This window comes from Frieseomelitta varia, unplaced genomic scaffold (genome assembly GCF_011392965.1).
Source record: "Frieseomelitta varia isolate USP_RPSP 00005682 unplaced genomic scaffold, Fvar_1.2 scaffold_255, whole genome shotgun sequence".
Lineage (NCBI taxonomy): Eukaryota > Metazoa > Arthropoda > Insecta > Hymenoptera > Apidae > Frieseomelitta > Frieseomelitta varia.
In genome coordinates, this window is record NW_025109985.1 from 462,065 (window position 1) to 483,735 (window position 21,671).

A 21,671-nucleotide genomic window follows, 5' to 3' on the forward strand; every position below is an offset into this window, starting at 1 on the left:
AAAAAGATTATAAGATATTTAGAGTTATTTATCTATTATTCGAAATATATAAAGAAATGTTTACTCTTAATATTAATTTATTTACCAGAAATTCTACAATAGAAGCATTAGCTTGTTCAGTTTTGCAAGTTATTTACTTAGCCATTAGTGTTCTACAAAAGCACGCTTCAACTGGAATAAAATTCCTTAAGATAATCAGCCTTAGGTTTAAGAATCGCTTTATCTTTCAGACTTACAACCCAACCAGGTTCAAGACCGTAAAACAATTGTCTAGGATCTTTACGCTGAGTAAGCATTTCATTATTGGGATTATCTTCAATTTTTGGCAATTCATAGCCATACTTCTGAGATAAAACCAAACGTTCGCGAGAAATTTCTTCAGGATTTGCTAAATATCCTCTTGTTTCTGCGCTCATGTAATATTCTAGACAATCTGATGGAGGTAAAAGTCTGCGTGGTATTGGCGCCCCTAAATAGTAAACATGTTTTAAATGTAACATTATCAATCTTATCGATCTTTTTAATTTTAATAGGCTCTAAAAATTTACCGGTAGTAAAAAATCTATCAACGTCCTTTATCACATGCAAACAATGAATATCGTAGTAAGCAGTAGTAATAGTACCACCATTTTTCTCAATTGCTGCAATTACAGGCTCACTGGCCCATTGAACTTCTATATTAACTTTTGCCTTGAAGTTATCAACTCCCTGAAACATGAATTTAAAACTTCAAAATTTCAGAAAAGACTTGATCATTTAATATCGCTGTACAAAAATACAAATTTGAATACAACCTCATCCGTAAGATGAACACCCGCATGTTTCCATTCTACTTTAAAGTCATATAATCCTGTGTTGACTATAGATACAAGGTCAATAGGTTTAGATGGCTCTAGTCTATTTGTATCAATAAACATTTGCAGTTGTTGTAAAGATAAAGGAGGATATTCTCTTCTTAAACTACAACATACATAAAACAAAATGATACCTGCCTTGTTTTATCTTTTGGTGATTTACAATAGCAAATGCATATCTTATTTTTAACTTGTAATTTGGCTTAGTTTATGTATTAAATTTAGATAGAAATTAAACAACTTACTGATGTCCTTTATAGTATGGTTCATAACTAAATCTAAGATAAAACGGGTTGTTTCCAGTTTCATATCCAGTTCGCATGAAATTTTGTCTTTGACCAGATCCTTTATTGCCAGCTCCGTGTTTATCTCCACCATGTTGACCTCGACCACGTTTTGACTATTCAAAAAACATATTTCTTTACAAAATGAAACTGTTATATATTTATAGAAAATTGTAATATTACACACAATGTAATTTAATTTAAAATTATTGTTTGATTCAAACAATGTGACAGATTAAAATCTTATACGAAACTAAACTAAGTAGTGAAAGTTTAACAATATTGTTTTTGAAAATGCTATATTTTTCATTCAGACATTCATACAAAGTCTAGTTTCAAACATATTGGAGTATAAATATGTAACATCAGAATAATACTAACAGGCTTATTTGCACCAGGATTATTTCGAATATTATTTAAAGCTACTCTGGGTAATGTTCGTAACATAGACAATGCTAAATCTTTTCCTTGTTTACCGGCCATTTTTATTCTTTTTATTTTTTTCAAAGTTTTATATATCTTCTTTTTTATATCTATTAAATCCGTAACTGCTTATTTATTTCCAACTTCCTCATACTTTGAGGATAACAATATAACCTCAATATCAGAAGGCCAGTTTTCATGTAGAACGAATACATATTAAAGTTTTGCATTATTAATAAGTAACATTGTGCAGTCAATTTATTATGGCATATATTATTTTTATCATGGCATATAGTCATATATTTAGTCGTATGAATATTTTAAATTATGTTAATATTATATTTAAATATATGTATGTATATGTATCTCAGCAAATATACATTAAGAATATAATTTATCAAGTATGTTGAAATACATGTTTAACATCGTTTTTAAATTGATCGACATATATACATATATTGAGCATAGTTCTACATTTATATTTTAGGTATGTGAGTTGCACATCTATGGAACGTATAAACTGTGACAACGTATACATTGGAAGAGAGAAGTAGCCAAGTACATAGCTGTTCTTTTCGTTCGACGCTTCGTTGGATGAGGGACGTGGATAGGAATCTGTTTCAATCCATAACTTAGACTACTTTAAAATAATTAAAAAATGACCGAAACTCTTCAGTTGAGAGGGACACTTAGAGGGCACAATGGATGGGTCACCCAAATTGCGACAAATCCGAAATATCCAGATATGATATTGTCTTCTTCACGTGGTAAGTAGTCATGTAGCGGTCTACGCGGTCTTTACTATTTTTTATTTCTGTATTTCTCTATACATTGCTTGTATTTACATACTGCTGGAAAACACTTTCAAAATGCTTCATTCATTTCTGTTCTGTAAATTCCTCCAGAGGAAGAGGTAATTCAACACAAAGCGTGCACAATATGCATAAGAGTTTATACATTTTGTTTGTAGATAAAACTTTAATTGTGTGGAAGTTGACACGTGACGAAGCCAATTATGGTATTCCGCAGAAACGCTTGTACGGCCACTCTCATTTTATTAGCGATGTAGTGCTTTCGTCAGATGGTAATTATGCACTGTCTGGTTCGTGGGACAAAACTCTTCGGCTTTGGGACTTGGCCGCAGGTCGTACTACACGACGTTTTGAAGATCATACCAAGGTGTGAAATTTTCCTTCTGATCTATGGTCGTCTCTCCTCACGAGATATACGGAAGCTTTTTTTTTTCAATTTTTTTTTTATTGAATGCCACTTGGCAGAAGAACGTAACTATGCGAGTCTCCGGGAAATATACTGAAGCTTTTTTTTATATATTTTTTTTTCTATTTAATAAATAGAAGAGGTGGGGAATTAAATATAGAGTATTGTAAGTATTGATTATGTCTGATGCATGAACTTAATACTTTTGCAAGTAATCAATCGCCCAAGTTATATTATTGTGTTGATAGGATGTTTTAAGTGTCGCCTTTTCCGTGGACAATCGTCAAATTGTTTCTGGTTCTCGAGATAAGACGATTAAATTGTGGAATACATTGGCCGAGTGCAAGTATACCATTCAAGATGATGGGCACACGGACTGGGTCAGCTGTGTACGTTTTTCTCCAAATCATTCCAATCCCATTATTGTTTCTGCTGGTTGGGATAAATTAGTCAAGGTATGCTAGCCATACAAAATATTAACATTTCTTTTAGCGTAATCTAACATGATGTATACATTTTTATTAAACATGATATCTGTGAGTGTAAGCGGATATGGGACTGATCTCTCAAGTCATAAACTGTTTTTATCTTATTAGTCATTTTATTTTTTGCAAGTTATAAAATGGTCTTGTAGGTATGGAATCTAACAAACTGCAGATTGAAAATCAATCATAGTGGACATACTGGGTATCTTAATACAGTTACTGTCTCTCCTGATGGATCGCTTTGTGCTTCTGGTGGTAAAGTATGTATCAGAAAAATATGTTATTTATTTAATAGTCGTCCGTTACATTCATCATTAACAAACTATTTGTTAGTAGTAGTTTTAAAACCAGTACGATTGCAAAATCCTTCAAACTTTGGAAATTCTTTTGATCAAGAAATGTGTTCTCTTGTTTACAGGATTGCAAGGCTATGTTGTGGGATTTAAATGATGGAAAACATCTCCACACGTTAGACCACAACGACATTATTACGGCGTTATGCTTCAGTCCTAATCGTTACTGGCTTTGTGCTGCATTTGGACCCTGGATCAAAATATGGGACCTTGAAACCAAAGAAATGGTTGAAGAATTGAAGCCAGAAGTAGTGTCTGCGACAAGTAAAGCAGAACCACCTCATTGTCTATCTTTAGCATGGTCTACTGATGGGCAAACGCTTTTTGCCGGTTACTCAGATAACACCATTCGTGTCTGGCAAGTTTCTGTAACTAGCCGTTAAGGATTTTAGACTGGAATATAATAAAAACAGGAAAAAAAGAAGAAATAAGTGTTTAATTTATTTGTACATGTACAATACTTTTATATACGATTAACGATTAAAAGCCTATTTTTCACTAGTTTTAGAATTTTTAATCTTTTCTTCAAACTTTTCAAATTCCTTTTTTGCGATTTGATCAGTTTCATCTTCTACTTGCACTACTCCAAGTACTTCTGGGATGTAAAATTGCATCATATTTTGAACTCCGTTCTTTAAAGTGATCACAGAACTTGGACAACTTGTACAGGAACCCTGCATCTTCAATTTCACTATTCCTTCTTCAAAGCCCTATACGCGTACGTATTGAAAATGTTATTATCTTCACAATAATTTAAACGGAATTTAAAAAGGAATCTAGAGCAACTTATCACACGTTTATGCTACCATTAACTGAAGATTTAGAATCAGCTAAGATAAAAATTTAGAATACAAGACACTTGTTTTAACGTACGAGTTAAAATTAAATTGTTAGTTTAAATTAATCGTTAGCCACGATTCTCAAATTTGCATATAATTTATTACTCTATGTATACGATATATTTTAATTTAGACATTACATACCATAAATACAATGTCACCTCCGTCCTCCTGTACTGTTGGTCGTATTCGAGTATCTAGTAATTCTTTAATCATTTGTACTATTTCGCTATCATCTTCGCTAATTTCTACAACAAACAAAAAAAAATATACAAATATACATATAATAATTTATATCATAATAATAATTTTCTTGTACTTCTATAACTATTTTTCTTATACATACTTTCTTATCCTTCTATACTATTTTAATAATATAACTTTCTTATAGTTCTAAACATAAATATTGTTACACAGAATATAAATTACAAATCTATTGATGATTGCTGAATGATTTTTGGGTGATTCATGTATGTATGTAAAAATGATTCTGTGTGAAAATTGAAAAACAGAAAAGAATCTTACGAGTGTCTGTTGCTGGCTGTTCATCAGTTAATGTGGGTAAACCAGTTGCAAAAAAATCCATTATAACGGCAAATATTTCTGGTTTCAGTAATTTCCATTCAACATCTTCGTCTGCTTTTGTTATTGTAATAAAGTCTGGACCAAAAAATACAGACTTTACACCGTCAATGCGAAATAACATTTTTGCAAGTGGTGAACAATATGCATCCGTAGCATTAGGAAAGTCTTTAGTCTGGCCTGGTTCTAATACCTTGACTCCAGGTAAAAATTTTAAACTATTAGGATTTGGTGTATCTTGCGTCTGTATGAACATTGTACGTTTTTGTACAATATTAAACGATTTCTTAGTGAAAAACAGAGTTGACCTCCTTGTTATGTGATTATTGTTGTTCATATATACACACGTAGCATGATCCTTAAGAATTCTGCAATATTAATAATAAATAATGCAACATTCATGTTTTTACAAATCGAGATTAAAGTTTATTAACTCACTTCAAATATTGATAGGTTGAATATCCACGCAATAATCGTTGATTAATACGTAATGTGCTTCTTAATATTTTATCCATTGTTATTTCGTTAATTGCTTTTCATTGTTATCATTATACAGATTTGTGGTTAGTTTGTACTGCTGCTTCTTAATTACGTACTTGCTTTTATATATTAATATACAGATTATTTTTGTTTACGGAATTGCATTTTATGTTACTGCACATATTAACGGATATGACGTTAACGATTGACAAAATTTTATTAATATATATATACAGTTTTTAAATGACAACCACGTCTTCTGATATTTTGAGGTTATATAAACTCAATAACAAATACGATGTAAAGGTATAAACAAATTAATAAATATTTATTTAATTTTATGTATTTCACATAATCGATTAATTGTACATATTCATTGTATTAACTTAAATTATAAGTAGTTATATGTAGTTATGTGCAATAATTTTCTTTAGCTAAATAAGTTACACACTGGTAAAAATAGAAATACAGTGGAAACAGGAATTTATATTATTTTAAGTTAGGATTTTTAACTGTAAAGAAACAAAAAAAATTATATTAACATGCTATCAATAATAATAAAGTATATTTAGTCTAGTATAAGAAAATATCAAAATACAACAGAAATAGATAAACACTTAATTGAATAAAGTGTAATGTTTTTAACTATATTTAGTATATTATTTAAAGTAGAGTTAATAAGTTCTGAACATTAGTTTCAAGCAGCTTAAGATTACATTAGATTAAATTAACTTAAAATTACGTCACATTAGATCATATTATATCAACATTAGATTAGATTATATCAACGTGAAAAAGCTTGATTCTCCTATGTAATGTAAGTACTTTGGTTGTAAATTTTTGTTTTGTTATACAAAACTTTCTCATTATATTGTATAAAAAAGTTATATAAAATTCTTAAAAAAACCCAAACAAATATCCAAATGTGGTATAAAACAAAATGAAAAGCAAGTGAAGATGTGTACAATTTGATAAACATGAAGCAGCAGATTGGGAGAAATCTTTTTGTTTATCAGGTTGCGATACACATAAATTTTCACAATCTTCATCCTCGCATATATCACAAAGTGTAGCTTTTCGTGGTTCATAAAATACTCTTGCTCTTCTTGCTAAACGTGTTATAAAAAGTCGTTAGTAAATTAAAGTTATAAATTAAGTAATACAGTAAAATCAATAAGTTGAAGTTGTAAAATATATATTAACTTATTTATGATACGAAATACATAACATTGACTGCCATGATAATCATTGTTATTGGTCAGAATACTGGATACCAATTAAAATATTTAAGTTAAAGATGCTTAAACGCTTATACGCTTTTTATTTTAAACAATTTTATTTTTTAATCAATTTTAAATATGACTCACGAGCAAAATATATGTGGCAGTCAATATGTTAAAAAAATTATTTATTTAATAATAATAATATTATTATTATTATTAACTTACATGAATCGTAATAATCGTATATAGTAACTGGTACTGGTTTTTGTTTCGCCACTTTATGTGTTCTGAATGCAGATACTGTAGGACAATATTCTTGTCTATTCATCTGTGAGATATTACTTGATTTAAAATCTAATCTGAAATAGCTTAATAATATAAATACATATTTTGTACTGTACTCATACCTCGTCAAAATATAATATCACGACTGTGTCTCCGTTTTTAGTTTCCACTCGTTTCACGTTCTGTGATACTTCAAGACTAGGTAATGATTCCTTATCTACAGTAAAACCAGAAGGCAAAGTAACTTCCATCACAACCATATTGCTTACATTTGCCTCCTTGGTCGGAACAAATCTAGTGATAAACATGTTACATTAAATATATAACATAATATTAGATAATATTAGTAAAATATCAAAAGAATGAAGTATAACATACCCAGAACAAATCGAAAGTTGCAAATGATTAGCATTGGAATTTTTATCTACTTGAGGGTCCAAAGTGAACAGCGGCCATGCTCCAGTTACATTTAGATTGTATTTGTACGTAACTTGAACTAGAGCAAATCCATTTCCAGTAGCTGTTATATTAATTAACCGTGTTTTCTTTGGAAGCTTGAGAAACAATAAATATTAAAATCATTTATTTTATATATATATATGTATTTATAGAATTCCTTCTTTTTTGAGATGTTTAATTATTAGAATATATTAAATACAACTCGAACTTACCACTTGTTTTTGAAGTATCATGGAATTATCAGAATTTATGTTCATTTGACTTTGTCCACCTCCTTCGTACATGAATGTTATAGAAATGGCATTGGTTTTTGTTACTAATTTTTCACCCAAATTCGCCAAAGCTTGTATTCCAATTACGGTATCCTAAAAGTTGTTAAAATGTAGTACAAGTGCGTATATATTATTAACAACTTTTTCGGATTTTTATCAATTTTGTTATTTCAATATTAATACCTGTGTGGATGCAAAACCACCTTCAGCATTTCTTTGTTGTACAAGCCATTTCATTATAGGTATTGAATCAGCAACTAAATTACGCCTTAAATACGTTAACAAAGCATAGGATGTCATTTCAACATCGACAGATCGTGGTAGAGAATGATACCACGGATTTTTATCGTTTTCTGGTACAGGTTTGCTCCACCATTTAGTATCTTTCTTAGTCATGGCTTTAGATTCTAACAAATTAAATGCCGCAATCTCATACGGATGTTTTGCTAAATTTAAAGCATATACGCATATACTCAAAGCATAGACATCGTCTAGATCATTCATGTTACGAACGATGTAATCAATTCCTTTATTTATGGTGTTTCTGTATTTTCCATTAGAGTCCTATAATATCGGAATAAAATAATTTAATATCAGAAGTATTAAGTATATTCCATTTTTTTTCGTAAAAGATTGAAGCTATACAAAAAATGTTCTTAGAAAAATTGTTTGGTATAAAGAAATATATGGTAATATTTTTATGGATGAAATGATGGATGAGCGCAAAATAAGTATAAAAAAAATTATACTTACTGCATTTTCGAGAAAAGCAATAAGAGTGAATGCTGTTAATGCAAGACCTTTTGCAGCACCACCTTGCATGTCTCGATGACTAACTCTTCCTACTTCAGGAAAACTTCCATTGGGAGCTTGATTATTTGATAACCATTGCAAAGCTTCATCTATTATTCTGTCTTCGATTGGGATATATGCAGCAGCTTGTTTAAAAGCTTTTGCTACAAAAGCAGTAAGCCTAACAAATAAAACGTCTAGTAAGTAAAATGCGTAATATAAAATGTTAGTATTAATAACAAACACAACAATATTAATACAATATATGTCATTAAACACAATTAAACACTTATATACCATGTACTTCCATTGCTATCTGACATGCCAAATGCACTAAATGATCCGTCATTATGTCTGTAAGTTAATTCTCTTTGATAGCCTATTTCTGTATATCGAAGAGCCTTGCTTTCTACTGCTTGTGTTAATTGATTTGTGTTCTACGAAGAAGTTTTAAATGTATTTCTCTAACAGTATATTGCATATAATTATATATATCTACACATATTGTATATCGACTTACTTTCAGATAATTTAATATCATTATATTTGGAACAAATTTTAACATATTTTGCTCTCCACAACCAGATGGCATTTTAATTAAATTTGCCAAATTCAAAATACTTGGACCCAATATATCACCTGACAAAAATATAATTTAACCTTAATGTTAAAATGAACTCAATGATATATTATAAAACACTGTAACATATTCTTGAATTTTGATGTAAATATTTGTTTGTACATTTTTATTTTTCTGAGCCTGATATTTTATGAAGCAGTCTGTGGTTTTTTAAGCATCAGAAGTATTGATCAAAAAATAATGTTAATTTTTAAGTCAAATTTTTCAATAACTTCATAGCCTTACCTACTGCAGATATTTCAATGTATTCTGAACCTGGTACTGCATTTTTTGGTACATCAATTGTAACATTCATTGATGTGTTCGTTGTACTTCTGAGATCTATAAAAGTAGCTTTGTTCATATATTGTGTTTCTCCTTCAGCCTGCACATAGATTAATAGAAAAATTCAAATTTCAATTAATGAATAAATATAATTTTTATAAAAAATAATTTACTTTAACAAGTAGTTTACGTTCGACACTATCTCCAGCTAGTACACTACTTGCGGTTGCTTTAATCGTTATATATCCCAATTCTCGTGGAACAATCATGAAGGAAATACTACTTCCAGAATTAGCTTTCACTTCCACTTTCTTCTTACGATATAATTCCAATTCTGGAATATTTTTTCATAATTTGTTTATGTCATATCATATGAATAGTACGAAATACGAAATCGAATTAAAGTTTTATCCTACTTGGTACATCCTGAACTTCGTTGGACATTTCTGCAAAATCAAACTGACCCTCGTTTGTTAACAAAACTTCAGCCATAACATTTTTGTTCATATAATTAAATACCACAATTTGGATTGCAACAATCTCTCCTCGAATTACAGAGTAAGGAAGATCCATGGAAATAAAAAATGGTCTAAAAACTTTTAACTGTAAAAAGGTAAATCTCTCTTCTCATATTTGCATCATATAAATTTTATAATTATTTACGTAAGCATTTCGTCTTACCTTTCGTGGTTCTTCTATAAGACCTAATCCATGAACGTCATTTACAGAAAATGCAGTGAGCACCCATGATGTAATTGAATCAGGTACGTTTCTCTTCAGCTCATTTTTTCCCTCATATCTATTTTCAATCCATAATTAAGTTCTGTTTCATAATTTATTTTATGCTAATCATAATGTAATAATTTACAAATTTATTTACTAAAAAACAAATCTACTTATAATATTAAATTTGATGTTTCAAATAAAATTAATAAAAAAGTTTCTCTTAATATAACTTATTTGCTCAGAAACACATCCTGTTTATAGAATACTCAGTAATAGATATGTTTTATGAAAATTCGTTAGATATGAAAGAACAAACAATTGGAAAATGATACAATCTAAAGCAACATAATTTAAAATATGCAAATATTAAGAATATATTCTATTACTGATTATGTATATCAATTATGCAGAGTGGATCATCTAGCTCTGTTGCTTCAAATTACTCGTTATATTAAAATTGTTTCAAATAAAATTCACATAATATCAAAGTAGTAATAATTATGCAAGTTTCTGTAATTTTACTTTTTAAGATCACAAATGTGTAATATTTATCCTGTCAATTTGAAATGACATTTTAAGAAATTATTAAATAATTAAATAGTCTATTAAATATTAAACATTAAAGTATATACATTCAAAACAAATAGTTACCGAAAAATTCTTCAAATAATTTTTGATGCAAGCGATCAAAATGTTATCTATCACAGTCAATACAAATGCGTTGTCAATCAATTATATTAAAATTTTTAAGAGTTTCACTTTCAAAAAAAAATATATATATATATGTATGTATGTATGTATATATAATTATGAGTAGTTTAAGCTAACAGAGTTAGTTGATTCAAGGACACCCAGAATATTCCAGCTTTTATTTGTATAAAAGTAGTCTATACTTGAAATAAAGCATGACCCATGAATATCATTTGTCAAATAATGTATATAAAGCATGTACATGAAGCTTTATAAACTGAAAGTATATGAGATAAATACCCTGCAGAGAAGTTTGTAAAAAGCCAAGTGTTTGAGATGTCATGCATTAGGAATACACGGGGCTTATTCCAAACAGGAGGTGGGATGCGAGAGAAGGCATAAGGACCTGCCAGTGGTGGTCTTGTTGCTAGTTTGTGCGTAACGGGTGGACCAAGGTCTGGTCGAAGTGTGGATGCCCCATGAGATGAGCCTGTTATTCTACCTTCCAGTATTCCCGGTTGTTCTGTAATCCAATTCTATATATTGTATTATATCAGCACAACCAAGAGAATTAAAAAAAAAAGAAAAACTATTACAGAACCTAATCCTAATTTTTTATTATGTTTTATTATATAATATTTTTTGTATTTCATGTTATATAATAATACTAATATTTTATACGATTAGATAATTGCATTGCAGAGAATGAAATGAACGAAATGAATTGTAATAAGTCCATCACCATAGAGTACTAAATCCCATAAAGCCATTATCAAATAAATATTAGTAAATTAATTTTAAAATGAATATGTTAAGTCTTTTTAGATAGGTAACACATAGTTATATTTACTTAATAAGTTATATTGGTATTGTTTTAATAATGAAAAAATATGTTCTCTCAGCAGGTAAAAATTTTCAATGGTATTACCCAGCATCAAGCGTTTGCCAAAGCCAAGTTTCAGGGAAATTCTTGCGTACTTTCGTGGTTCTTGTTGGCGCGTACTTCTCTGATGGCAATGCAATTGAATTGAAACCTCCAACCGCTGATGGAAAGGCGAATGCTACAGCAGATCTGTAGTATACTATACAGACATAAGCCTTGTTAAGTAATAAATATGTAAACTGATTAACTAAAGACTTGATAAGTATTACTGAAAAATTAGATTTAGGAACATTCTTCTCATTTTAATATTGTAAATAAATAAAATGTTGTCGACTAATATGTTATTGCATTAGAAAATCACATGTAGGGGATAGGTGAAATAATATTAGTAATTAACTTGACCCATAACAGAAAGCACTTTACTTACGAATTTGGAAGTTTTCATGAACATATGCATTTGTTATGATGACGGCACCACTTTCCTATTAAATAATATTTATATTGACATTAATGAAAAAATATAAAAATCCATTCAAATAAAATAATTAATTCATTTACTGTAAAAACATCTTTTGCTGTAGCCGAACCAGGATACCATAGGTATCGATCAAAAACTGAATCTGCATAAGGTGATTTATGAGTATTATCATATGATTTTAGCTCTTTATATACTTGTTCCTACAAATGAAAATGTGTTGCAATTATTTACAATTAAGACAATGCTTGAATTGACGAGAATTATCTATAATATTACGTATGAGATATCATTGCCAGACTTCAAAAGTATAGATCTTTGATCTATGCCTAATAATCCAACATATGAATTTGGTTTTGAGGTAATAACAAAATTAACATTATCTCCCGGTACAACTTCTTCAGATGTCATTTTAATATCAACCTTTAATAAAAATCAGAGTATTAATAATCTAATTTTTATTGTAACCATTCGTCAAATTTTGAACTTACAAAATTTTGAAGCACTCCTTCTAGTTCTACATCTAAGGCATCTGCAATCACTTCTCCATCGTCTCCTATATAATATATAATTATATGTGCAGTAGGAGCCATAACATACGTTGCCAAGAATCTAAAATATATTTTATGATTTTATAATAATTAAATAATATTAAAATAATAAGAACGGATTATTTCGTAATTAGAAATTAAGATATTTACTTAAAACTTGTTGTATGTTTATTTTGAACAAATATAGAACCTGCATCCAGTATATCGCCGCGTCCGAATATCTCATAATTAATGTATTTTAATGGGGTTGTAGAATTTACTTCAATTTCAACATCTCGATTAACCTAAAAATATCATATTAACCTTATACAAAAATATCATATTAAAATAATCTAAATAACGAAAAAGGTGATCATACCATAGGCTTTTCAGTTTTCAAAATAGCTTGTATGTATTCATTATTTTGTGACATTGCTTGGTTTATTGATGGAAACCATTCATAAAGATTTAAATATTGAGCCTATTTATAATAATTTTTTTGATGATTATTGTTAAGCGATTGGTATTAATTTAAATGTTTTTGTATTTGCTATTTATGTATTTTACCTCAATGTTCAAAGGATATGACATGTTGTCATTAGTTTTTGGTGGATAAAAATTCAATTCTACCATTCCATTTTCATCTAACATATCAGTAATATTTGTATATGTAGATTGATTATCAATAATGTAAGTATATCCATATTTTACCGTAACAAAATTTTTATTGTCTCTCACTGGTGTTCCATCATGGTATGTTAATTTTATCTATAAACATTTTTTTTAATATCCGCATAACGTTAAGAAAATATTTCAACCTAAAATAATATGAATAATTTCGTCTACATACATATGCTGTATACTTTAATCCTGGTTTGTAGTATTCTGATGTTTTTATCAAATCCATTGTGTATTTATGTTTATGTAGTGTTATATGTGCAGAAGTATTCTGTCTTCTACCAGTTAAAGATTCCTCTACTGTAACATCAAGCATAACTGGTCTTTCGTATTCATCAGTGAGCCTATATAAAAATGAAAATTGAATTACATATTTTCTAAGAAAGTTTTGAATATCTTGTTAAAATATACATACTTCAGTTCGTCGTGAATGTCAAAATCAACAATCACTTTCCCATCTATAGGAATCACTTTCCTTATAGGCTGTTGGTATATTGGTTGTATAACACCAGAAAATATATCAGGATAAGCTGTAACAGTTGCTTCTCCTTTCACTGCTTTGCCATAGGTATACCTAAATGATTTGCACTTTGAAATAAATAATTTTTGTCAAATTTTTTAGGAGAATACTAAGATATCATTAAATAACATCAATGACACTGTTATAGTTGTATAATGATAGTTGTATAATGAGTAAATTAAAAACACTTTCTTACGTACTTGTAACATGTAAAAAAATCTATAAAAAATTTGTCTAACTATTAGAATTCACTTACTTGGCATAGATAGTTGCAGTGATTTTTGATTCTTTAAATGTAAAATGTTTAGGAGTATCAATTGTCACTTCAAAATTAGGTAATACATATTCAGCAACTTCAAAGTCTTTTTCGAATATTTGATCGCCAACATTTACTGTAATTTTCCAAGTACCTAAAACTGGATATTCAGACAGTTCGATTTCTCCACTAAAAATCCCATGAGTTACGGGTGGACGATCCCATTGTTTAATTCTATTTCCTTTTCCATCCTGTAAAAATGTAATTAATAGTAAAAAATTCGTCTTATTTATTATACAGTATTTATTACTTAAAAATACTTACTGTGACATAGACATTTACCAATCTTTCAAGTGTAGGCCTAAGTCTGGAATTCAACAAAATGCATCGAAACATAACTTTATTTCCTGGTTTGTACATTGCTCTGTCAGTCTGAATGAAGACTGAATAACTTTTAGGAATAAACTCGATCGACTTTGACTGTGAAAATTCTATTCCTGATAAACCACGTGCAATTAATTCATATGCACCAGGAATAATATCGCCAATCTAAAATTTAAAAAGAAATTAATAAATGAACTATATTTATATATAATGTAAAAGAAAAAATACATTTACCTCAAATCGTAGAATTCTTGTACTATATGGCTGTACTTGTATAATTTGAGATACATTGAATAATTCTTTTATCTTCGGATTATTGTCAAATGACCCTTTTAGTTCAATATATACTGTTGATGGTGTTGATATATCATTTATACTTACAGCTACATGATATTCTGAATCCGGTCGTATTACTTTTGGAGCTATTATGCTATAATATCTTGAAAAATATATTAAAATATTTGATTATTAAAGTTTAAAGTTCAAATATTTATTATTAAAATTAAAAAAATTATTATTTGATACATTATTTAAGATATGTTCATATTTATTATTATAATTTAATGTTTGATAAAGTATTATGTGTATATATATATATATATATATATATACATACGGTTCTGCAGTAACATTTAGTATTATGCAAGATAGAAAAACAATATAAAACCACTGCCAATCCATTTTTGAAATCTCTGTAAAATTAAAAGAAACGCAAATTAAGATACAAAATAATATCATACTAGTAAATAAATAAATTTTTCATTGGATACTCCTCGTATTAAACATAATAGTACATTAATGTCAAAATATTTTCAAAACATTAGGTACATGAGATATAAAAAGTCACTTTATAACATAAGATAAAACATTACATAATTGTATGTTTTATTTCATTACATAATTTTGCAATTATCAATACTTGGAAATGTAAAACTGATTTTCCCGTCAGCAATTATTCCTGTTTCACAATAAGATAATTTGTTTGCCTACTATGAATACAACGATGGAAAAACCCAAAAATTAAAAGTTTCATTTTACCAATGTTAAATTTTTAAAATATTCAAGAAAAACGATTTTGTTTCATTTAATGCATTTGCATTTATTTAACAGAAATTAATATTAATCTAATTTTATTAATTGATTAATAGAAATCAATTTAATATATATATTGTACATTTTTATGAATATATTTTATATAGTCATACATTTTAGAAATTACATTTAATAGATTTTTAGTTTATGAAACTATGTTATAATAATCCTAACATCCAAATCAACAATTAATAATATTTAATATAATATTTCAAATCAACTCATCAATCAATTAAAAATTCCACATACTATATTATATATCAAATAATTTGTATTAAAAAAGGAATTTCACAAAATAGAATATATTTAATTAGCAAAAAAATTCGAAACTGAAATTTTCATTTAATATATATTTGGAACTATAACATATTTAATTTATTTGATTGCTTATTTCCAGATATATTTTCAAATTTATAGTTACATCATTTTTTCCAATTATTTATTCAATTTTGTATTATACTGTTTTGAATTTAGAAGAATATGACGCATTTGTTAAACATTACTTATTTTTTTGAATGGACCAACGGAATCTATTTACTAAGATTAGAAAGTAGCACGATAGATGTTTATGTTTTATAAGTCAATTATTTTCAGCCAATCTTCGAAACCTTATTTACTCGATAGAGTTCTATTAATTTAAATTCAATTGAAAAATTCACACAAAAAATGTATTATCAATTAAACAGACTGAAAAGATTTTTATATGTTAAATATTTTTATCGTACATAAAAACTAAAAGAGAATTTATGGTGAAATCGCGTCATCTCAGAAAATAATTCTGAGTAACAACTTACCTTATTAAAAGATCTTTTAGATTTTACTTGTGCTTTCAGAGGGTATAACTCTGGTTATGACGTGATAACACTGTCGAGGAAAATAAATTTGCAAAATTCCCGATGCAACAGTTAAACAAATACTAACAAGTATTACCAATCATGGTCCGAAGAAATAAGAAGTGTCCCAAGAAAGTAAGCGAGCAAGCAAGTGCAGCTTGCCCTCCCCTCTTGCTACTTCACTTCTCCAGTATATACATATATAATATGTATATACATATCTGTCACGTTTTTACCGTTATAGAAGTACCATTCCTGTAAATTTTCACTGTCTGCATAAATTTCAGTATCTCATCACGAATTATATTCTTCGATGCATCGCATATCTAAAAATTCATCCTACGCCGTGTACTTGTAAATGATGTCATGATCTTTTATTTGAAATTTATGTATGATGCAATTTACAAAAAGAATCATTCAAAAGTCACGTTGATTAATTTCTTAAATTGAAAAATAGAAAAAATAGCGATTATTATTATATGGATGATTGAACGTTGGCGCATCAGCATTTTTTTCCGATTACATTTTTTATGTATTTATCAGAATTTATTTTATAAGAACTACATTACGCGACAGATTCTTCGTAGCTTTTAATTCTAAGAGACTCAGAATTATTATTTTAAGAGCGTAAGTATATATATAATGGTAACAATATCTTGTTGTTAATGAAAAATTAGTTTTGTCGATTTTTATATGAAATTGCTCTACATTTACCAGATTTCATTTGTTGATCTTGATGTAAACTCGTGACGTAGCAATGTGTGTCATGTGGACGAAATTCATATTTTCCAAATTGTACAAATTTCATTTATATAGAAAGGAAATCAATTTCTAAGAAAAAACGAAAATCTTTATGTTATTTATCTAGTATTTAAATTAAAATTAAAATTGTTAGAAATATACCAGTCCTCAAGAATACTCGGACTTTACGGAATGGATTTATGGATTTATTGTACTACATAGCATAGATAAAAGACAATCCCAAACAGTTCGCGTACATTTATTATATTACTATGATTTTCTTCCTACAATTTCCTTCTTCACTTTTTTCGTTTTTGTCTTTTGTTCGTTTTTCGTTGCAGTACTATCAGTGACCATGGCCAGTATGTATGTTGAAAATATAAATAGATACGATATTTGGCATCTAATACAATATGAATTTATTAATAAATTTTGTTTTTAAAATACTGAAAATACAATTTTTATTAAAATATAATTTTATTAAAAATTATTATTAATATTATCGTTTATATATGATAGGTATCGTATTTCACATTTACGTATGCAGTTATCAGTAATTTCAATGCTTGCGCACGAAAGATTCGATATACATATATATATGTATTTTCCTGAAATAATAATAATAAATAATAATCATTATCACATGTACTTCTATTGCAATTTGTATTAATTTCTATTTCAATCTGCATTAGTTTATATAAATTCTACTATCATTTATTGAAGATTAAAGTAAAAGTTATATAAACTTTAGTTCCTAAACATCAGTTTCAACATCAGTTACCACTTGCCTTACAGTCAGACAAAACTAATCCAAATCTAATTTTTATATTTTGTTTACGAAGAAGAGGTGATTATGGAGGTTACTATAAAAATTCAAGGTGATGTGTTTATTTTATTAAATTATTTTATTTAAACTTTGATTATAGAAACTTACATAAGATATAACTTTAAATATACTAATAGAAACATTTTTATACCTTTCCTTGGCAGTGTATTTTATATGATTTAATTTATGAAGATTTTGTTTCTTTTTTTCCTTATAATAATAGAATTTATATTATAATAGTATTAAATTACAATCAATCACTTAATTCATTTTCATATACATCATCAAAACAAGATCTATTTGTCACATTCTTCAATTGTTTATATGTTCTTCTTAATGTATCAGGATCGATTAGAAATCGTTGCCAAAGAATATTTTTTTCTCGTTCGAAGTTTGTGTCCGCCTTCTACAATGAAAAATTTAAAATATTAAAAGTTTCAAATTCATTCATTTATCAAAAAGATAATTTATATACAAACAAACATATATATGTATGTTTCTGTTTATATGTATTTATATATATATATATATTAGTTTACCAGTCGTTCTTTCATTTGATTTCGTATTTTCGTTAAATCAGTTTGTATCTTTTGTAAATTATTAAATGTTTCATTGTGACAAGTCTCAATATTATAAGAGGTTGATTTAAATGTATGTGTAGGTCCTTTCTCAATCTCATTTAAATATTGTGAATTTACTTCATTTTCCCTAAATTGTAATTATTTAATATTTATAGTTGTCCTTACAGTGTATATTGATAAAAAATTAATACTTACAGAGATTCTAATTTGTGAACTTTTGAAGTTAAATAAGTTTTTAGTATAAATTGTTTCTTGGTTTTATTTTCATCTATAACATCATTATACTTATGCAATGCAGAATTTAATTGATGTACATTATCGCCACTGCACATCATTGAAATAAAAAATTTGTGAAATGAATTATGTATTTTCGGTGTAGATACAAGGGCAGAATACTCATTTTGCAGTTGCTGCATAATTTCCTATATATATATATATATATATATGAAATTTTATTACAAACTGAAATCTGTACTATATTTTATTTTGATAAATTACTTACACATCTCGTAGATGATAGTGAATATTCCGTGATTAAATAGTGATAAGCATCTCCTACAAATTCAGAAACATTTTTAAGACACTGAAATTGCATTTCCATTAGCATTCGTAATAAATCAATGCGCACATGACCACGTTCCCGCGCAAGATATCGTAGGTTTCTAAGTTCTTCTAAATGATTTTTTGCTCGTTCAAGTCTCGTATGTGCATCCTGTTTTAAAATTTTAGTTATTTCCAACTGTGAGAACTGTTGCACTACTTCTGTTAACTGATGTTCTTGTAACAAAGTGATATCTTCTTCTAAGGCATCCCTCTTCCTAGTTAGCTTTAAAATTTCTGTTCTAATTTTGATTCATAAAGACAATATTCATTATAAAATAGGGAGTGTGTTTAGAAAAATATTTGTACTTAAAGGACTTTCAGATACCTTAATTCAGAATGTTTTGGTACTTTCAAATGCCCTAAATTATATATATCTTCTATATAATTCAACATTGCAATATATGATTCCTCTTGTACTTTTGTTAGAATTTCTTCAAGTTTTGCATTAGTTAAGCTATAAAGTAAAATAAAACTGTCTCTTTGAATCAATAAATGCAAGGGATATTCAATTTACTAATAATTACAAATATTAGTTACTTTTTTTTACATAGCGTGAGTTGCTGTAGTTTTTCATTATCTATGGTTTTTTCTTTATTATTAGCAATTAAGGAAACATAATCAGAATCAGTCTTTTGCTCTTCCTTAGATGTGTTTCCAAACTGTCGTTTTATATAAATGTCTAAGTAATGATTATATAGCTCTATATTTCTAATAAAAAGTTCTAATGGCATTTGAGTCCACAATAATGGTATTCCTTTCTATAAATACACATTATTACCGTTATAAATTATGAAAAATTATATAAAATAAATAAATAATGTAAAAATCACTTACATTTTTCGCTGCATCTGCATAAACATTCAAAAGATATTCAACTTCTTTAAAAAATTGATGATTCTCAACATCAAATTTCTTCAGAATAGTAAAACATTCTTTGTACGTTCTATTTGCTTTAATATTCTCTTTATCCAAAAATTCTCCTTTTTTTTCTATATCTTCATCCAACTCAGTTTCCAATTTTCTGCAGTAATGTAACATTGTGTAATAACGATGTAGCTTGGTCCATTTTTCATAAAATAATATTCTTATTATTATAGAAAATGAATTAAGATTTTTAAAGTCATGAAAATAGTGTGAAAATAGTGACAAAGAATACAGTTACACTTTAATTAATCACAAAACTAAAACTAATGATAATACTTTTAAGAGTTGGAACATAATGTGAGTAAATCTTAATTCTCAAATCTATCTAATTCGTCATTCTGATCTTGATTTATATCATTTTATACATGCTTAATACCCATTAAATAAAAGTGTAAAGAACAGAATAAAAGATCATGTTACTTTAAATTTTGAATCCCATTCTGCAATTTATGAATATAATTTTCATCTTCCTTATAGGAATCCTTTATTATTTCGTATTCTACGAACAAATTGTTAATATCTGCATCATCAAAGGAAATGATTCTTAACAAATCAGGACAATCTTTAGCTGCTTCTTCCAATGCATAATCCAATTCCGAGTCTTCTAACCATTCATTCATTTCTTGCAATTTATTTTTTCTGAAATGCAAATCATCAAAATTTACTTTCAATGCAATTTAACAAACAAACCTTTTCACGCCGTGCAAAGAAAAACTAAATCAAGCTTTGGGAAAGATAGATTTTTACTTTTCGCGAGAAATATAAGGTATTTATTATATGCAAAAAGTTCTCTTTTGAGAGAAAAAATGAAATGTACTGAATTTTATTTTATCTCTTAAATTTAAATTTTAGTCGTACATATGCTGACAAATATTTTGATAAATTTTAAGTGAATCTTAAAATATTAGAATATTCGAATTGATATGACTCTTAGTTGACTAAGAATAATCATTTTTTATTAATTAACAAACGGCATTATTACATTTCAATATCTTCGTTTGACAGAACGTTGACGTAATTTACATTCTTGCAGAACCATTTCAAAAACGGCTGTACCAAAGGTTTATCACAAATTATATCCAGCATTTCTGATGTAACGACGTTTGAAAGTTCTGGACGTAAACATCTGATTTTATCGTAAAGAACCTTGCCAGTTACGTCCATATTATTCCACTCTGACAAACTAACAAACTGGTAGCAAAAGTTTTAAATCGGACTCGGACATCGAACTTACGAATATTTGTCGTTAAATACGAATTCGATATTTCGCGCTTGCGTACAACTTAAATGCTAGTACGTTTTGATAATTTTGCTTTGTCTAATTACTAACGATAAATTTGATTCAATATTTTCTTATTTATTTTGAAACGAAACTAGCTTCTAAAACTCATTTAAAATAATTTTTTAATAACTTTAATAATATCTTTTAATAACCGCTGTAATAATATTACTATGGATTCTGCATGAAAAAATTTT

The 21,671-nt window shown here is 27.8% G+C and overlaps 5 protein-coding genes across 9 annotated transcripts; 1 reads left to right on the plus strand and 4 right to left on the minus strand.

Moving 5' to 3' along the window:
* Positions 1 to 15: 15 nt before the first annotated feature.
* LOC122528670 (39S ribosomal protein L15, mitochondrial) lies at positions 16 to 1,734 on the minus strand. Its single transcript, XM_043654034.1, has 5 exons — positions 1,520 to 1,734; positions 1,100 to 1,254; positions 795 to 960; positions 549 to 708; positions 16 to 469 (listed from the first exon to the last, which is right to left on the minus strand). Exons 1-5 carry the CDS (start codon positions 1,619 to 1,621, stop codon positions 168 to 170), a joined length of 885 nt encoding a protein of 294 aa, XP_043509969.1. The 5' UTR covers positions 1,622 to 1,734; the 3' UTR covers positions 16 to 167.
* A 370-nt stretch (positions 1,735 to 2,104) lies between these two features.
* Positions 2,105 to 4,118, plus strand: LOC122528666 (guanine nucleotide-binding protein subunit beta-like protein). The gene is made up of 5 exons (XM_043654030.1): positions 2,105 to 2,328; positions 2,532 to 2,740; positions 3,028 to 3,234; positions 3,414 to 3,524; positions 3,683 to 4,118. The coding sequence occupies exons 1-5, from the start codon at positions 2,220 to 2,222 to the stop codon at positions 3,998 to 4,000; spliced, it is 954 nt and encodes a 317-aa protein (XP_043509965.1). The 5' UTR covers positions 2,105 to 2,219; the 3' UTR covers positions 4,001 to 4,118.
* LOC122528672 (NFU1 iron-sulfur cluster scaffold homolog, mitochondrial-like) lies at positions 4,035 to 5,801 on the minus strand. The gene is made up of 4 exons (XM_043654037.1): positions 5,477 to 5,801; positions 4,982 to 5,406; positions 4,601 to 4,704; positions 4,035 to 4,327 (listed from the first exon to the last, which is right to left on the minus strand). The coding sequence occupies exons 1-4, from the start codon at positions 5,551 to 5,553 to the stop codon at positions 4,106 to 4,108; spliced, it is 828 nt and encodes a 275-aa protein (XP_043509972.1). The 5' UTR covers positions 5,554 to 5,801; the 3' UTR covers positions 4,035 to 4,105.
* A 269-nt stretch (positions 5,802 to 6,070) lies between these two features.
* LOC122528722 (CD109 antigen-like) lies at positions 6,071 to 16,720 on the minus strand. 4 transcript variants are annotated; one of them, XM_043654132.1, is made up of 28 exons: positions 16,482 to 16,720; positions 15,212 to 15,287; positions 14,830 to 15,034; positions 14,536 to 14,760; positions 14,212 to 14,462; positions 13,851 to 14,009; positions 13,608 to 13,779; positions 13,325 to 13,525; positions 13,137 to 13,238; positions 12,929 to 13,062; positions 12,719 to 12,839; positions 12,507 to 12,650; positions 12,311 to 12,430; positions 12,180 to 12,234; positions 11,170 to 11,392; positions 10,135 to 10,252; positions 9,870 to 10,056; positions 9,627 to 9,787; positions 9,415 to 9,553; positions 9,070 to 9,188; positions 8,847 to 8,986; positions 8,511 to 8,730; positions 7,941 to 8,321; positions 7,698 to 7,850; positions 7,405 to 7,580; positions 7,149 to 7,320; positions 6,967 to 7,069; positions 6,071 to 6,627 (listed from the first exon to the last, which is right to left on the minus strand). In XM_043654132.1, exons 2-28 carry the CDS (start codon positions 15,274 to 15,276, stop codon positions 6,416 to 6,418), a joined length of 4,458 nt encoding a protein of 1,485 aa, XP_043510067.1. In that variant the 5' UTR covers positions 15,277 to 15,287; positions 16,482 to 16,720; the 3' UTR covers positions 6,071 to 6,415. The 4 variants fall into 4 exon arrangements, with proteins under 4 accessions (XP_043510067.1, XP_043510066.1, XP_043510069.1 ...); XM_043654131.1 differs by lacking the exon at positions 16,482 to 16,720 and adding an exon at positions 16,226 to 16,321; XM_043654134.1 differs by lacking the exons at positions 11,170 to 11,392; positions 16,482 to 16,720 and adding exons at positions 11,798 to 11,930; positions 16,226 to 16,321.
* A 1,504-nt stretch (positions 16,721 to 18,224) lies between these two features.
* Positions 18,225 to 21,566, minus strand: LOC122528733 (HAUS augmin-like complex subunit 3). 2 transcript variants are annotated; one of them, XM_043654165.1, is made up of 9 exons: positions 21,178 to 21,558; positions 20,616 to 20,834; positions 20,106 to 20,292; positions 19,809 to 20,029; positions 19,597 to 19,725; positions 19,171 to 19,510; positions 18,864 to 19,090; positions 18,627 to 18,795; positions 18,226 to 18,493 (listed from the first exon to the last, which is right to left on the minus strand). In XM_043654165.1, exons 1-9 carry the CDS (start codon positions 21,357 to 21,359, stop codon positions 18,341 to 18,343), a joined length of 1,827 nt encoding a protein of 608 aa, XP_043510100.1. In that variant the 5' UTR covers positions 21,360 to 21,558; the 3' UTR covers positions 18,226 to 18,340. The 2 variants fall into 2 exon arrangements, with proteins under 2 accessions (XP_043510099.1, XP_043510100.1); XM_043654164.1 differs by lacking the exons at positions 18,627 to 18,795; positions 18,864 to 19,090 and having other exon boundaries at positions 18,225 to 18,493; positions 21,178 to 21,566.
* Positions 21,567 to 21,671: the final 105 nt, after the last annotated feature.

Excerpts from the sequence above, each read along its gene's own strand:
- LOC122528722 (XM_043654132.1), bottom strand. The coding sequence starts at position 15,276 with ATGGATTGGCAGTGGTTTTATATTGTTTTTCTATCTTGCATAATACTA. Across the intron at positions 10,253-11,169 it reads TTTACAAACTTCTCTGCAGG|ATATGAGGGAAAAAATGAGC; the intron begins GTATTTATCTCA and ends GATTGAAAATAG. Across the intron at positions 8,731-8,846 it reads GATAGCAATGGAAGTACATG|GCTTACTGCTTTTGTAGCAA; the intron begins GTATATAAGTGT and ends TTTATTTGTTAG.
- LOC122528733 (XM_043654165.1), bottom strand. The coding sequence starts at position 21,359 with ATGGACGTAACTGGCAAGGTTCTTTACGATAAAATCAGATGTTTACGT. Across the intron at positions 18,796-18,863 it reads GTTCACAAATTAGAATCTCT|GGAAAATGAAGTAAATTCAC; the intron begins GTAAGTATTAAT and ends ATTACAATTTAG. Across the intron at positions 18,494-18,626 it reads ATCAAATGAAAGAACGACTG|AAGGCGGACACAAACTTCGA; the intron begins GTAAACTAATAT and ends TTTTCATTGTAG.
- LOC122528666 (XM_043654030.1), top strand. The coding sequence starts at position 2,220 with ATGACCGAAACTCTTCAGTTGAGAGGGACACTTAGAGGGCACAATGGA. Across the intron at positions 3,235-3,413 it reads GTTGGGATAAATTAGTCAAG|GTATGGAATCTAACAAACTG; the intron begins GTATGCTAGCCA and ends ATGGTCTTGTAG. Across the intron at positions 3,525-3,682 it reads TTTGTGCTTCTGGTGGTAAA|GATTGCAAGGCTATGTTGTG; the intron begins GTATGTATCAGA and ends TCTTGTTTACAG.
- LOC122528672 (XM_043654037.1), bottom strand. The coding sequence starts at position 5,553 with ATGGATAAAATATTAAGAAGCACATTACGTATTAATCAACGATTATTG. Across the intron at positions 5,407-5,476 it reads TCAACCTATCAATATTTGAA|AATTCTTAAGGATCATGCTA; the intron begins GTGAGTTAATAA and ends TTAATATTGCAG. Across the intron at positions 4,705-4,981 it reads ACAGCCAGCAACAGACACTC|AAATTAGCGAAGATGATAGC; the intron begins GTAAGATTCTTT and ends TGTTTGTTGTAG.
- LOC122528670 (XM_043654034.1), bottom strand. The coding sequence starts at position 1,621 with ATGGCCGGTAAACAAGGAAAAGATTTAGCATTGTCTATGTTACGAACA. Across the intron at positions 961-1,099 it reads CCATACTATAAAGGACATCA|TTTAAGAAGAGAATATCCTC; the intron begins GTAAGTTGTTTA and ends TGTATGTTGTAG. Across the intron at positions 470-548 it reads TGATAGATTTTTTACTACCG|GGGCGCCAATACCACGCAGA; the intron begins GTAAATTTTTAG and ends TTTACTATTTAG.